General features: G+C 40.4%; 1 protein-coding gene across 1 annotated transcript in view; it reads left to right on the forward strand.

Annotated features, from left to right (window-relative positions):
* The window catches only part of vapal (VAMP (vesicle-associated membrane protein)-associated protein A, like), a 28,206-nt gene that overhangs the window by 351 nt on the left and 11,403 nt on the right, over positions 1-16,452 (forward strand). Inside the window, exon 2 of the mRNA XM_039815517.1 lies at positions 15,224-15,376. Coding sequence (XP_039671451.1) covers positions 15,224-15,376 — 153 coding nt within the window. The remainder of the gene's footprint in view (positions 1-15,223; positions 15,377-16,452) is intronic.

Below are 16,452 nucleotides of genomic sequence, written 5' to 3' on the forward strand. Positions count from 1 at the left end.
GCTGTATCCTCGCACTGTAGTGACGTGGATAGCCGGCGTGGCGTGCCTCTTGACCGCCTGCCATTCATATCCAGCTCACTGACAACACCTAGCAAAGAGGTGGAAGAATGTGGGACAACTGCCAGTGGTTGTTAATATGAATTAAAGTCAGCACATAACGCATCATGTTTGTCTTTATTGACGTTAGCAACATGAGCTACTGACGTTATAGTGGTGTAACGTTAAGCAACAGCAAAGTATTCCCTGAAATGCTTAACGTTACCCATAGATATAAAACAGTTGTTTTATATCTAGCTATGTGTTTAACGTTACCACTAATAGCCCGGACGTAATAAGGAAGGAAGCGACAAATGTAGTGTCCAACCTGAGACACCTCTGGCAGACACTTTGTCATGTTAAACTAGTAACGTTAGCTAACTAACTTGGTTAACTAACGTTAACAACCGACAGACACAATTTTCGTAAACATTTAGCTCATGTTAGTTAGTTTCTCCTAACTCCATTAGTGAAATATGTTAACAGACAACATTGTTATTACAACCCATTCATAGGAAACCAAAGTAATAACGTTACACACATTAGATTACACCGATTGCTTGCTTGACAATGAAAACGTTCATGATGTGTCAGTTAACCCGTTTGTTTGTTTACTCTCCAACAACAAACTGTCTTGTTTTGCATTTAGCAGACTTATCAACCATGTCTCATTGCTTCAGAAACTCGAACTAGATGTAGTTTGTGACATTTGTATGTTTTCAACTGTTGCTGCTGTTATGGATATCTCTTTCACATCAATGAACAGGGTTATCTGACCCATGTTCAATCCTTCTTTTGTAAATTACATCCAAGCCAGTCAAAATGGGTTGATCCCTGGTTATGAAAAACCAGATATACCAGGGTTACAGCCGGAGACCAATTACCTCAGGTGTTGAAAATTTAGTGGACAGCTAACCTACATTGTCGCATACTCCAGTCCAGCTGTACTAGTGTTTTGTAGCCTACTGAAATTCCCCATTGTACATTATATACTAGAACATCACAATTATGAACACAGTTAACTTTTACATAAAAATAAATACTGAACTGGTTTGGCTTGTAATATTATGACTACTATGTGTCAAACATATCGAAATCAAAACACAACCACAATGTTGATGGGTTCGGAGGATTTAATATTGCAGTAGCTATGTATGGTATACAAACTAGGGCTGTCCCAAACGATTATTTTTTTAAACTATTAATCTAGCGATTATTTTTTCGATTAGTCGACTAATCTAACGATACATTTTTGATTAATCTAACTATTAAGTTTTCAATTAGCGATTATTTTCCCATTGCTCAATTATTAACAATTTACACAAAACAAATTTCAATAAGGTTCAAATCTCTATTTATTAAAATTGTTTAACACTGCACTGTTCAAGTAAAATGAATTTGTAGTGCAACCTGAAGCCAGATGTAGGCTATCAATCCAACCACAAAATAAAGTCACTTTCAGGAGGAATACAAAAATAAAAACTTAAAGTAAACAGAGCAAGTGCAAAAAGAGTAGTGTATGAGAGATTAACCTGTATTTGCTTTGTTTAACAGTAGGTAAAATAATGAATGTCGATATTGCGACGGTATTGTAGGATTGACAATTGGTGCTTTAACAAAATATGATTTACACAATTACATTTTTGATAAATAATCATCAGAAATGTCGATTAAATGACAAAGTGTGTAAAGGCAAATAATAGAACAGCTAGAACAGTCTGAGTTCAGAAAATTACATCACTTTACTCTAATGCAGCCTTCAAAACCAGGAAAAGACAACACTTAATATTTTACGATATCTAGTCTCATATCACGTTATCGATATAATATCGATATATTACCCAGCTCTAAATCACGACCCCATTAAATGTAACATTAATTCCATCATTTCTGCTGGTGATTGCGTTTCTTCGCTTGCCTGTCCTACCGGAGCTGGAGGAGAGCGTTATTATGGTAGCATACGCTATTTTGTCCCTCACCGTACCGGTCATCTGCCGCTTAATTTCTTCCTCACTGCCAGGAGCTCCTGCTCCACTCCTGCACAAAGTCTTGCCACATGTCCACACGACTGTGTGCACCCATTTGCAATCGACAGATCTTGTCTGGTCCTGGTACTTAGCGACCCTGGTCGTGTGCCATTCACATTAAAATCGACCCACGTCCAACCCGCGACCAAACCACCTCGAACCTTTTAAGCCGTGTTTGGTCAACACGGGTTAACCCTTTCAAATACAAAGTCAACCCTGGTAGAGCCCTCGGTGTGAACGGGGTATAAGTGACCATTACACGTGATTTTTAGATAACCGCTAACAATAAAACTGTATTGTGCTGATGTAAATACAAATTTCAGTGTAGCTAGTTTGCCAAGGCCATGGTGTTGTAAAACAATCCCAGCAGTTGAACCATAAATCATGACCATTATTAATTTTTCCCCCATTTTTTGTATTTTTCCCAGTTACTAGTCTCTATCTGTGCTGCAGGCCTGCTAGTCAATGAGGCACTGTTTTATTGTTGCTGAATGTACCACTGTCATATAGAATCAAGAATCTTTCAGTCTATTGTCCTGCTGGTCCTGAGAGGCTGATTGTTAGTTAGGACTAGTTATGAGTGGATATTGATTGTAGCCTGGATTTGACAGGATTGTTGGAAAGGTCACCAGTGCAAAACCCAGACCCACAGGATAACTTTCGGTGGGGGAAAGTCACTGAGATGTTTTGGTGATTATCAGTCGTATGTCAAACCGATTTTGGCATATCTTTTATAGAACATTACACAGTTCAGGTCCTACATCTGATGATACCACATGCTAGGAAAAAGCAAGAAAGTCTCACGTTGACCCCAAAACCCATGTCTGATGGCAGAGACATGGTCCGTCATAATCTGATCATGGACGTCCTCCTTTCATCTGATTGAAAAACAAATTATGTTCCAGTTAGACTTATTCTGATCAGTCACACGGTTTACATTTTCTGTCATTAGGTTAAACTTTTTCCCTCTGTATACTAAAAAGGATGCAAGGCTAAATTGCAAAGTTATGACAAGCTGATAATTAGGGCTGGGTATCGCTTAAAGGTATTATGGAGGATTTTCTTTTTCCGGGTGGATCATCAAGACTATTGGTCCTCCTAGTTGTCAATCATTCTGGTGATATGTTCACGTAAGGCCGTCGTACGTGCTCGTCCCTAGGTAGTTTTCGCTTTCTGCGCATGCGCACTTTCAGGTGTATATGTGTGGTGAGCATAGGTAGTGAGCTACGGTTTCAGCCATTCATTGAAGCTCGCCGTTCTCACCGTGTTTTTCAAAATGTCTGAGGGTCGCAAGAGAAAAAGTGTCTAGGAATTGTATGACAAGAAGAGAAAGGCCTCTGAAGAAAGAAACAAGACCGGAGTGTTTTTGGGAGAATGTTTCACACGCGCGCGCGGCCGCTTAAAAGCACAGGTTGGGCTTCCCACTGATGCCTCAGTCGCAAAGTTTCTACTCAACAGGTAAAGTTTGGCATGCTATTTGGAGAAATCCATTTAAAATCACTGCTAGTAAAAGTTGATGCAAGCTATGATTAGCGATGCTAGCCCTGGCACAAGTCACGCACCGCGCAGACACTGTAAACATCTCAATTTGTGAAAAAGTGCAAATCTTCTTTGGGAAAGTAGGCTTGTATGAGCCATGCCGACAGCAACTTGTAAACAGTGCACTCGTTTAATAGGCGTTCCCTCTCGGGAGCAGGTAGAGTGTTGCGCATGTGCATTTTTTTTCAAAAAGTGGAGAGGGCGGTTCTTTTCTAAAATTTGGGATAATCCTCCACTATACCTTTTTTAAAGTACCCTGATACAGAGTTCTTCATTTAAAACATCCTTTATTTCTACTTCATTCAATACCCATCATGTGAATGGAAGCATCTTGGCACGCTAAACTGACAGCTCTTGTCAAATATACCACGCTCGACCACAGACTGTATACGTCTCATTAAATTGAAGAAAGCTTGCGATGACTAGCTGCAAGTAAAATCAAAGATCTGGGTACAAAATGGGTTGAATGCAGGTATTGCGGCTGTAAGCAGTCCAAAGAAGTGCTGCTGCGAGGGGCTAAACACAGAGATACACACTGTGACGCGCTCAAGATTGTATTGCAATTAGGGCTGCAACTAACGATTATTTTAATAATCCATTAATCTGTTGATTATTTTTTCTATTAAACGATGAATCGGATACAAAAAACAAAAGCATTAATTTACATCAACTCAATAGAGCTCGGGCGACGCGTTTGGAACGGTGCATTGTGGGTAGCGGCGGCCATTTTAGAGGTAACGCAAACGCCGGTTGGGAATAAGATAAATAAGCGTAGGCCGGGTCTCCACCTCCACCGGCACGGAGAAGAGTTATGGACCGTGACAAAAAAAAAGTTGGCTATACCGTATACTGACAAACTTAATAGTGAAGCCAAACAATGCTACTTAAAAAAAATGAGGACATATTTATGTATGTATGTCATAAAAATATCAGTTAGCGTTAGCCGCGATGCTAACGGAGTTGACCACAAAGCAAACCAAAAGAACCCAGCTTTGATAATAATACATTAACTTTGTGAAAGTGCTGTGAGCTTGTCAGTGTCAGTCTGTGTGGTAGCTAGTTCCCTTAGCCAGGCAAGCAGCCTTCATCCCCCTCCCGCAGCTCGACAAAATCTCCAGACGCCCGTGGTGCCGGTGGATGTCCTGCATAGGACAGATCATGCCTTCACAGCGAAAAGTTTAGTTTATTTCCCCCTCAAAATTGGTAAATGAGCACTGTAGTGGTTATGACCATATACATGACTATGTAACTACATGGAAACGGGATAAATGATGTCTGTGGCTTGCACAGTAATAGCGTTACTGAAGCTTAGCTAGCTGAAAAAAAAGGTAATAGTGTGCAGATTGGAGCGTAGTGTGTGAAGAGCGGAGTTGTTTACAAGGGAAGAAGCTTGGAGTAACGTAACTATGGAGAATATAGCAGATATACAACACACTGAAGAGCCTTTTGAGTTGGATGGTCGTCCTTATTTATTTAGTTACTTAGTTATTGGGATGATTATCACAGAAGCCTGTCTGAATACACTCACCGGACAGCTAGCAGCTAACGGATATCAGCTAGCAGGGCAACCTAGCTACCGGCAGGATCGAGACAGGGACCAGGGTAGGTGAATTTAAACAATGTCTGAGTTGAAAACGCATCTTTTGTTGATGAGTGCGGCGTTCGTCATGTGGCACAGACATATTAATTTTATTTTGTATCTGTTAAGAGGCACAAAGGCACTCTAAATGCTTGCCCGCCACTCCCGCACCTCTTTAGCTCAGGGGCCGCTTCCACACGTAGCTGCAGCTTCTCCGTGTTACCTGCACTGATTCGGGTCTGGTTTTTTCTATCGAAAGTACTAGCGTAGCTATAGCGATCAAGATTAACATAAAAATTGGCCCGGAATTCTCCTTTTAAAATAACCTAAATAAAAACCTAATATTCTCAAATGACCAACGTTACAATTTCAATTACCTACTGCCTACTATCAGCCTACTATACAGCTATGCTATATACAGTCAGTATACAGTACATCTCTTCCGTACAGTGATTCCCACAATGCATTGCGACGTGGCCAAAACGATCCGAACTCTATACATACTTGCATACATACTTGTTGTTTTAGTTAATAGTTGTGTAAAGGTAAGTAACCCAAAGAACACACACACACACACACACACACACACACACACACACACACACACACACACACACACACACACACACATTCACTTGAAGCTTTTTCATTAAATTATTACCATCATTGTAGTAAGTGCAAGTTAAGTTCATTTAAACACAGCTTAAGATGACCAAGTGCTATAAAAGAACTTTAAAATGAACACACATATTTGTCAACAATAACTGATACGGGGCAAAGCACAGAATATATACATGATAACAGATTGAAAAATTAATGGGCCACAAAATGCGAGTGAATAAAAATGTGTCTTTAGTCTTGCAAACTATACCACCTCTGCTTTACTACTGTTATTAACGAGCTAACGCTAGCTTGTGAAGCTGGATAACGAGTAAACTGCACACCAGCACCAGAAGAGCTACTGGAGGGACGTTACGTTCCTCACTTCAAAACGGAACAGAAGTAGGATAGTGTAGTGACTTTACCCTGCTGTTGAACTCCCTTCCTCCTCATCAAGGACTCCAACATGTTTACGTTTTAGGTGCTGAATCGTCACCGTGGTGTGCACGTGCCATTCCATGTCGCTTTTCTTGCAGTTAACACGTTATCAATTTATTTAGTTTGAAATGCTCCCACACCTTGGATGACTTAGGTTGTACAGATTTCTCTGCCTCCGCCATGTGTGTCAGAACAACGTTACGGGTCTCTCCGGTCTCTCTCCATATTTCCTCTACCCCCGCTCTGCTCTTTTTTTCTTTTCTTTCGCACTGCGCTGCTCTGCTCTGCGCTCGACCCAATTTTTTATTTATTTCTGCGACTGAGTGGTGTAATAGTTGCGCGACACATCGAATCGATTATGAAATTCGTTGACAACTTTTTATATATATATATATATATATATATATATATAAATATATATATATATATATATATATATATATAAAAGTTGTCAACGAATTTCATAATCGATATATATATATATAAATATAAAATCGAATTTTATCGATTCGTTGTTGCAGCCCTAATTGCAATGATTTTATTCTTCTTCTTCCACACGTAAAATACACTTAGCACTGCAGTTACCAAATGTAATTGTTACCTGGTGAGTAGAATAATTGCGTTAATGTATTGCGTGATGTGGTCAACAGAAAGCGTTTGCTCCCAGGCTCATCCCCCTCTCTGTCAATACCCAAAAACTCAGGTGCACAGGTGAAGCAAACCAATAGATTATCACTTCTGCGAAAACGCCCACCACCCACAATATCAGTGCACAACACAATAAACACACAACATGAATGAGACCATAAACAACATCCAATATGTGGCTCCTACAGCAGGTATAGTTTGACTTAAAACGGTTGGATACTTAGTAGGGGTGGGATGGATACACTGATGCCAAGTATCAATTTTTTATTATATAAATTGCAGATGGGAATTTAACTTTTTGGTACTAGAATAATAAATCAATTGACAATCCCATTTTGCAGCAATACAATTTAAAGTGAGATGAATAGAGAAATTTCTTTTTTTTAGATAAAAAAAAAAAAAGTTAAAGTTTTCCTTTTGTGGGCATAATTTGAAGTTGGATAAAAGGTAATAAATTACAATATATCGCAATCACAATAATATCATATTGTGACATAAGCATTGTGATAATATTGTATCGTTGGGCATCTGGTGATTTCCACTCCTAATACTTGGTACTGGGTTATTTAGGTTGATGCTTTAAGGTGTACCAATACCCAGCCCTACTGCTAATCATTGATTGATAATCATTAATCAACCAACGATCCGTTCTATTCCATTGCACTGAGAACAGACGTGTAATCTAAGGCATGAGAAAGAAAATACCAATGGCTGGCTCTTAATATGAAATGTAAATCCAAATGCAAAACAGTTGCAAATATATTGGCATTTCTGCTTAGTAGGAAGATAACTAGCAAACTGACTTAAAGCCAGGCCTACACCAGGGCCGTATCTGCCCTAGTACAACTTTTGAATAGTCCGGATTTTTAACCTCTTATATGCAAGCTTGAGACTGAATACAATGTGTTATGCAAACTGTTTTTTTTTTAACCTTGACACGGACTAATTGTTTACCCCTGGTATGAACCATCGTGAACTTAAATGTTAGATTGATCAAATCTAACCCAAACCACTACATTGAAAGATAATTGATCACTCAGTTATGGAACATTTTCTGTTTTTTATGAGGCAGTGATCCTCCTCCAGGAAAATGAAATGGTTCCTGTTCTGTCTTTAAGAAGCAATATGAAGAGAAGGAAGATGACCACGGCTCCTTTGGTGCCACAGAGGCCAAGCTAAATTGGTCTGCATGTATCTGAGAGCTGGTCTGTTTTGGAGCCTCTGCTGGGATTCCTCCAGCAAGCTAGATGGGGCAGCCCTCCTTTCCTTGGCTGGTATTTTTAGAATAGGACTGGCACTGGCCTGGGGGACCCTAACTAAGCATACATGCAACGAGATGAGAGAGACGGTGCAATGCTGCTTGAGCAAAGGTGGGATCTCCCGAGTTTGGCAGTGGATGCAGGCTACTGTATGTGGGTGTATATCTGAGCACACAACTGCTTTCCAGTGTTTTTATCGGTTTCAGTCCTGGTTTTAGTAATGCTCACAGTACCACATAGTGTACACATATATCTGTCAATTCTTTTTTGCAGAAGCAATTACTCAGTTGTTTTTGGTCTGCATGTTTTTTTTTTTGTCTCTGTGACAGAAAAGCATTTGATAAATGCATAAGTCAGGGTTTTAACCTGCTTTAGTGTCTCGTTTAACCCGTCTAACCCTTTCACCAGCAGGTACATGATATCAGAAGGGCTTCAGGCTTGTGCACCGTCGGGAGGAATAGTTGACAAGCTGTACTTATAATGCCTGCCATGTAATTTTGATCTGCGCACATTTAATTACCTTTTTATTCCTCACTCATTCAAAACATCTGAAAGATCACTATTTCAACTTAAACACCGGGCTTGGACTCACATTACTGCTCAGAGTCAGTTAATAAGGGTTTGTTAACAATAACATGTTATGGCCATAGCAGGAAGCACCTCATCTGCCACTAGCTTATAAAAAGATTTACAGGAAAAACTAAGATTTTGGAAGCAGGGATTGTGCGTAGAAATATCAGATGTTGCAGACGAGGTTTTCAGGTTTGTAGGAATGCCTTTGTGACGCACCTGTGTTAAAAACAACGCCCCAGTTATCACCATAACTCTACATGTTAGCTTTAGCTAGGTGGAGCTACTGCAATCTGCTCATGCATCGCTTCTTATCTCTCTGAACACTGGGTGTGAGGGAAGGCTGAATGTAGCCTTTGTGAACTTCAGAGCTACGACCAAGCTGTAAAAAAGTATTGACTAGGAAGAATATTTGAATGCTTTTATTTCCTGGATGTTTTTATGAATGAAAACAATGCAAAGGAGTCCAAACTCCTCATCATATTGTGAATCAGTTGATCCTGAAGAAACCTATGTATTAAGACTATTTTATAATGAGTCCTGTAGGCCAGGGCACAAGAGACTAGAGCTGGGCGATATGGAGATTATAACATATAATAGTATAACCTCATATCTCTATCCAAAAAAAAATTAAAAAAATCATTAAGCCCAATCAATCTTTTCTGATTGTCCCTGACCTGATTTGCGCTGTTTGCCATCAAACACCTGACAATATGTAAATACCACTTCAGACAAGTTCTATGTAAGCCAAGTTTATATTAGAATTTGTGACATCAAAATAAACACTTGTTTGGCTAATGCCAAATGGTGTAGCAACTGAAATCGGTACACCTCACCTATAGCGCCCATGCTATGATGTCATCTAACAGTGCTTCATGGAACATATTTTTTTTCTGATCAAATTATTTTTACTTGGCATCCAGTTGTGTTTTTGACATGGTCTGGCATAGCTGGATGGTGCTGACTAAGGCTGTGACATAAAGTTGGGTCAATTTCCAGTTTTACTGGTCCGGTGTTACAAGGCATAAACTGGTTTGATTTTATGCTAACTGCTTGAACAACATTTGTCACTATGACGCCTTCTGGCAAATTGAAATGTAGCTTGCATTAGCAACATGTGCCAACAATGTTAAGTAGAGATGGTCCGATACCATTTTTTGCTTCCCAATTCCGATACCTGAAATTGCGTATCGGCCGATACAGAGTACCGATCCGATACCAGTGTGTCATATATTTTATTATGTTTTAACAACTGTATACTACTATCCCTGCATGGATGTGATATGATTTCTATCTTTGTCGGTCTGGCTCAGGTTAAACTCTTTGTGAAACATGAACAAACAAACAATAAATGCCACAGAACCTTCTTTTACTATCCAGTCTGACAGTCAGTTATAACAGAAAAAAGATCATAAATAAACTACTTTAACGTAGATTTTCTTTAGGGCTTTATTACGTGGTATCGGATCGGTGCATAAACTCCAGTACTTCCCGATACCAGCGTTTTAGGCAGTATCGGAGCCGATACCGATACTGGTATCTGTATCGGAACATCTCTAGCATTAAGGCACTGAATCCACCTTGTATTGCAAGCAGTGTTGGGCAGTAGCGTAACTTGTTGAAGTACTTCTCAATAGTATTGCTGTTTTCTGAATCAAATAGCTTTTTAGTAGCTTAGCTCTTTTTTTAGTAGTGCAGTAGCATCATCACAAGCTACATTTCCTCAACCATTTGTGAACCTCAAGTGCAGCCCTCCTCTCTTCCCCCGTCTTTGTTTACTGTCTCAACCCCACCTGTGAGCACTTTCAGTCGGTGGAGCTGTGTTGATAGCCCCCGTCAGTGTTTTAGTATGTGGGCTCGTCATGAAATCGGCCACATTTCTACTTTGTTGCCTTGGTCTCAGACAAAGAGTACTCTGGATTAATTACTGTACATCACTGGTTGAACATGTGTAATGTTAAACTTACAATATGTAACTTTCTGCCGCTAGGGGTCTCTCAACCAAAACAATGGACAATAAAACTGGACTTTGATGACGTTGGGAAGTTGCGTGGAATTATCATATTTCAATGGGAATTATGGGAGTTTTTAGTGTTAAACTCCTTCGCTGCCAGTTAGAATGCATCAGTTCACGGACGAGTTTACCCATTCAAGTTTATTCACGTTACGTTTAGTAACGTTTATTCATGTTATTGTAATAAAATAGCTGCAACATAATTACGTTTTTCTTGATTAGATTTTTATTTGTAGCTGACCAGTTAGCTAGTGAGCCAGCAAGCTAACAGTAGCCAGCAGCTAAAACACAAAATATTTCACATATCAATGTCACCTTATGGATGGTTTCAACACCGGGGCGGACGGGGTTTGTTGTAACGCTAGCTAGCTACTAAACGAGGCTGAGAGACAGGTGTGGGTGGGGATTGTCGGGGAAATCTCCGCGACAGCGAGCCAGGACGTTCGATGCCGGTTGTGCAGCAGCAGAACATCTCCCAGCTGCCCGGAATTATCTCCCCTTCACTTTTCAGTAATCTTAACTTTTCGTTTTGGTGCTTAACCCACCTTTTGTCTGGTTAATTTAGCTAACCGTAAAGACAGCTAAACGTGAAGGGGGGAGAAATTCGGCACATACACCGGTAGCGCTACGGAGATGTAGCTACCGCTATGGATGGCCGCTGTTGTGACTCGGTGCTGGGTCTGATATAGTCTGTTTCCCGACGTTTAATTAAACTGCCGTTAGCGTCGTAAGCACCAGGCACTGGAGATAAGTTCTGGCCGGGGGGTTGCTGTAATGAAAGTAGCTGACTGGGGGCTAACGGTAACTAGCTAGCTATATGTCCCGGGGCTGTTGTCAGCTGTCATCCCGACTGAGTCTCTTTGCGCCGGGGGAGTGAGGCAGACAGACCGGGGTGTGCTACTTTGGCTAAATTAGCATTAGATTAATCTATCTATACAGCTAACGTTACTAGTGAAGTTATTCGTGGGTTAGCCTAGCTCAGTCCTGTTAGCTGTGGTCGAAACAGTCATACTAAAAATTACTTTATTAGCGTGTTGAACGATGTTGTAACCTCATAATGTTGCCCACAAAGCATTAGCATCAACGTTAGCACATTGTAGTAATGTTAAGCTGGTATCGATATTGAACTTTCAAAATAGATAAGGTCTCTGTTATATTACTGTGATTAAAAAGTGGGATGTAATTAATCACAAAATGATGCTGTATGGCAAAAAAAAGCAGTATTACAGTTACAAGTATTTTTTTTTCTGTGACATTGTATGATTTACAATTACTCCTGAAGTATCATCTTGGTGCCAGTATTCTGACAGAAGTTAGAGTAACTACACAGTGAAAGGTTATATGACGCCACTGACGGGCGACTAAAGGAAACGTGCTGTGTCTGAAAATAAAATAACAGATTTCTCTGGGTTTGACATTTGGTGGAAACATTTGGGATAGTGTAAGAACACAACTAAAAATATAACATAGGTATGGTCGTTTTTAGACATTTTAAAGCAGAAATGTTACATATTGTACCTTTTTAAGTAACTGCGAATGATACAGAGATTAGCAACGGCCCCTGGCGCAGATGACAACCAACATTACGCTTGTTACTGTAAGTGCAATAAACATTTGAGTAAAAAGCCAATAGTTTATGAATACACCTGTTTAAACGGCATTAGCATGTAGAAAAGCGCTATTTCAATCTGCTCTGTCTGCAAGTAGTCTCTGATCCACCTCCGCTCTTTTACAAAACCCCAGTGCTACTCTGCAAATAGCGAATTTTTACAAACATGCTAAAATTAAAGCTCTCTGTATATACTCTCATTGTTTACTGTATCTTAGTCTGCCATGAATCTTGAAATTTGGCAAATTCTTGTAAATTTAGCTGCTGGCGGAAACAAACCAGCCACACACTCTACCAGCAGCACCTGTACGTGTCTAATTATTACGCATTTCAATCAGACGTGGTGTCGGGATTAAGGTAGGAGCCGAGGCAAACTCTGCTAGCCGTTAGGCTAATTTATGCACAGTAAGCAGGTAACATCTTGGTAGGTAGCATCACGCCACCGTATTGCGGTGATGCGGTTATCGTCCCAGCCCTAGTGCTGACCATGGTTAAGGACCTAATTTGAAGCAAGCTCTGTCACAAGATAGAGAGCTAACTATTGATCTCCTGATGTATGACCTGAGTAGGACAGGACCTTAATTTCCAATATGAACCAGAGTAGGGAGAGCTATATGAAATTATCTATCTGGGAAAACACTTAATTGATTCAGGTGGTTTGGCACGTTGCTTCTAGAAGCATATGAAGGGAGTGTGGGTAGTTTTGGAGATCCTGATTTTCATGAATGTCTCATGCTAAGCTTGGCATTTGTAGATGTTAATACTCCTCCATCAGGACTGCATAGTTGATTGATTATTTTAAGATGCACTTTAATATTATATCTCCTGAAACAAGGTGCTCTTAAACATGTTTTACAAATTATTTAAAAGTAGCTAAAAAGTCTTCAGTAATACTCCAACCAAGCAAATCATAGGCATTAGCATACTTTTTTTATACACTAAAAAGTATCAAGTCTTTGATATAGAAGCAACACTGGTAATATGTCAGTGTAGTTCTGCCTAGTGTTTTTCATCTATCCCCTGTTTTCAGAATATTCACGGTAAAATTATTCTGCAATCCAGCTTCCAGTCAAGGAAGGCCCTATTCAATTAGTCTCTAACTCATTTAGGCCCAATTGAGTTGCAGTCTCACGGTGTTTTTCCAACTAATCTTTTTGAAGTTATTTTTTAACCTTGGCACCAAAACACTGCAGGCCTTAACTGTCTTTCAGGGAGGGGCTGTAACTTTAAATATTGAATTTCCTCTATTTCTGCAGTTTTACTGTAAACCTGCAACATATTTACCTTCCATTGTCCGTCCGATATTCTAAATTTACTGGGAAATTGTCTCCATTGCAATTTAATGCAGCAGCAAATAGAAAAAAAGTTTTGCTATAAGGGTGAATAAAAGTCAACAGTAACGTTACCTAAGTGAAAACAACTTGTAGTTCCTTTTTACAGTTTGCTTTTTTTGCAATCGTTTCTCAAAAGCATCCTATCTTATGTCTTATAATTACATTCCAGGATATAATGTTGGTATCCCTTCTCTGTCCTTTCTCACAGAGTTTTTGGATCAGAATAAAATCAGTTTTAGCCTAATGTTACTAAACATTGTGCCAAAATATATAACCATAGCGTCACCTTATTTGCTAACATCAGCTAACGTTGCCTCCGAAAAATCCAGCAAATACACGGGACCCTAGGATACCGTTACCTTAAACAGGTCATGTAATGTCACTGTTGACAAAAAAAATGCTGAGGGAACATTACTACGTTTTCATTTTGAATTGGAGCGGTATGCATCCCCACTAACCTGGAAAAGTTTTAAACCGTAACGTTACAGCATGTCGGGTGAATACTCTCTCCTGCAGTGGGAAGTCAGAGGGACTGCAGCCTTCGCTAACTTGACCTTTTTGTCTCATCTGGGGTCAGATAAACAGTAAATTAATCAAATTCAGTGTTCATAACGCTATTTTCCAATATACCGGAGCTGTCATATTTCACAGGAGCCGCGTGAGTGCGGTTTCCATGTTGAGGCTTTCGGCGCCGTTTGTCACTCTGCCTGAGAAACTGCTGTACTTGCGCTGCTTATTTGTTTGCCATGACTTTGCAAGTGATGACGTCCTGTCACTGTTGCAGTTGCTCACCTCTCAAAGGGGAGAGAGCGCGGATGACTGTCCGCTTGAGGTCAGAGTGGACGGCTCTGCAGAGTCGTGTAATTATGACTTTTCATAAATGGCTGAAGGAGCGGCGTTGTGCCGCTGCTAAAATAATATAGCGGAAACCCTGTATTATCCTTGGATTGTAACACTACTTTTAATCAAGTTAAAATCTTTGTCAATCCATTGTGCTGTGAGGCTAGCATACTCCCACAAGCCAGTAGGTCATTGTGCGGTGCCACGACGTTGTAGATTTCGGAAAGACATACAGTACGTCAGCAAAGTTACGACGACTGGGCTGTGTATAGGCTTTGAAACGGCAGGTCATCTAATGTGATAAAATCTATCACCTTGTTAGTAATCCCTTTAGCTTTGTCACTGTCCGTAAGAAATGTTTTCCCTTTCTCTACTGCTGTTATCAAGGACTTGTCTTGCTGGTGGTGGTTTATGTCACAGATCTTTCTCCGACACGCTGCGGCTGACGTTTTCTTTTACTTTAAACAAGCCACACGTGTGCACATCACCTATTGACGTCATATGTTATGCTAGCGTCATGTCCATTCTGTGGCTTCTTCTCCGAATCAGCAGATGCAGTAGCAGCATATGCTAGCGGACTGTTGTCGGAGTCCGAATCTGGCGAATATCGGCCGATACTGATGCTCTGCCGATAAATCGGTGCATCCCCAATATTTTTGTCACTTTATTTTACAGTTCTTCAAAATACAAAAATTATAACTGCACTTGTTTGTCATTCTTTGTCCTTCAGGTCCTTTCACAGATGTAGTCACCACCAACCTCAAACTGAAGAACCCTTCTGACAAAAAAGTATGTTTCAAAGTGAAGACAACTGCGCCGCGCAGATACTGTGTACGGCCAAACAGTGGTGTCATCGAAGCCGGAGCAACTGTCATTATCTCTGGTAAGTTTTTAAGGAGTTTTTATTCTTTAACTGTATTCTTCCCTTTTTTAAGTTCAGTGACCAGACTTCTCTTTAGCCCCCACAAATTAGTTGTTAATTGAGACAGTGGGGAAACCTGAGAGGAAAACTAGGTCACATAGGACAATTTAGTCACAGATCAACAGGGTTATATGGTGAGGTGTTAAACCCCAATCAACTGGTTTAGAGCGAATAAACTAGACTACGCAAAGCGTAGTTTCGTCTCAATTTGAAATTACGCATGGTTGTAGATTGCAAACCGGCGTGCTAAATCAAAGAGTTTAGAAGCTAAGTTCTTTGGCTAAATGGACAGAGGTAGCATTGTACAAGTTGGCCACCTGTGCGGAATACAGAATACTCTTTTTCGAAAAAGGCAAAAACCACCTGAAGTGAGCGTAAAAACGTTTTTGCGAATTTGAGGACGTTTTTTAGAATTTTGCCGTTTCCATCAATTAAAAATGTGCATAGAAATACGTTGATGGAAACATGACTGACTGTATATCTCGTTCCCCCCTCACTAGAGCCAGTACAGACATGCAGGGTCCGAAATTAACACTTGCCAAATGCGGGTACATTTTCCACTTGGCGAGTAAATCTCAGAGGGCTATTTGCACATGGCGAGGAAATATTTGTACCAAAATAGTTCTGTTTTTCAGTCTTCACTTTGGTGAAGCTACAGCTACTTTCTTCTGTTCCTCTGCTGTCTGCATGTTGGAGCTTCGGGGGCCGGGCCGACACACACACACACACAACACACACACACACACACACACAAACACTGGCACACACACACACAAACACTGGCACACGCAAACACTGGCGCACACACCAGACGCCAGCCACCACGTCACTTCTGTTTACTGATCGCTAGTGTTTACCTAAGGTAAGTTAGCTAGTAAGTGGCGATTTTTGGCAGCCACCCCTCCAAAAGAAAGCACAATGAAATGAAATGTTAACTGATCATTAACCGTTGACTGGCAAGCAGGAAACAGAGTCTCAGTTCACCCGTCTGGGAGGTTCTGACACACTTTCTGCACTCCGTGTCTGCGGACAGCTGT

This window comes from Perca fluviatilis, chromosome 11, assembly GCF_010015445.1.
Source record: "Perca fluviatilis chromosome 11, GENO_Pfluv_1.0, whole genome shotgun sequence".
NCBI classification, from domain to species: Eukaryota; Metazoa; Chordata; class Actinopteri; order Perciformes; family Percidae; genus Perca; species Perca fluviatilis.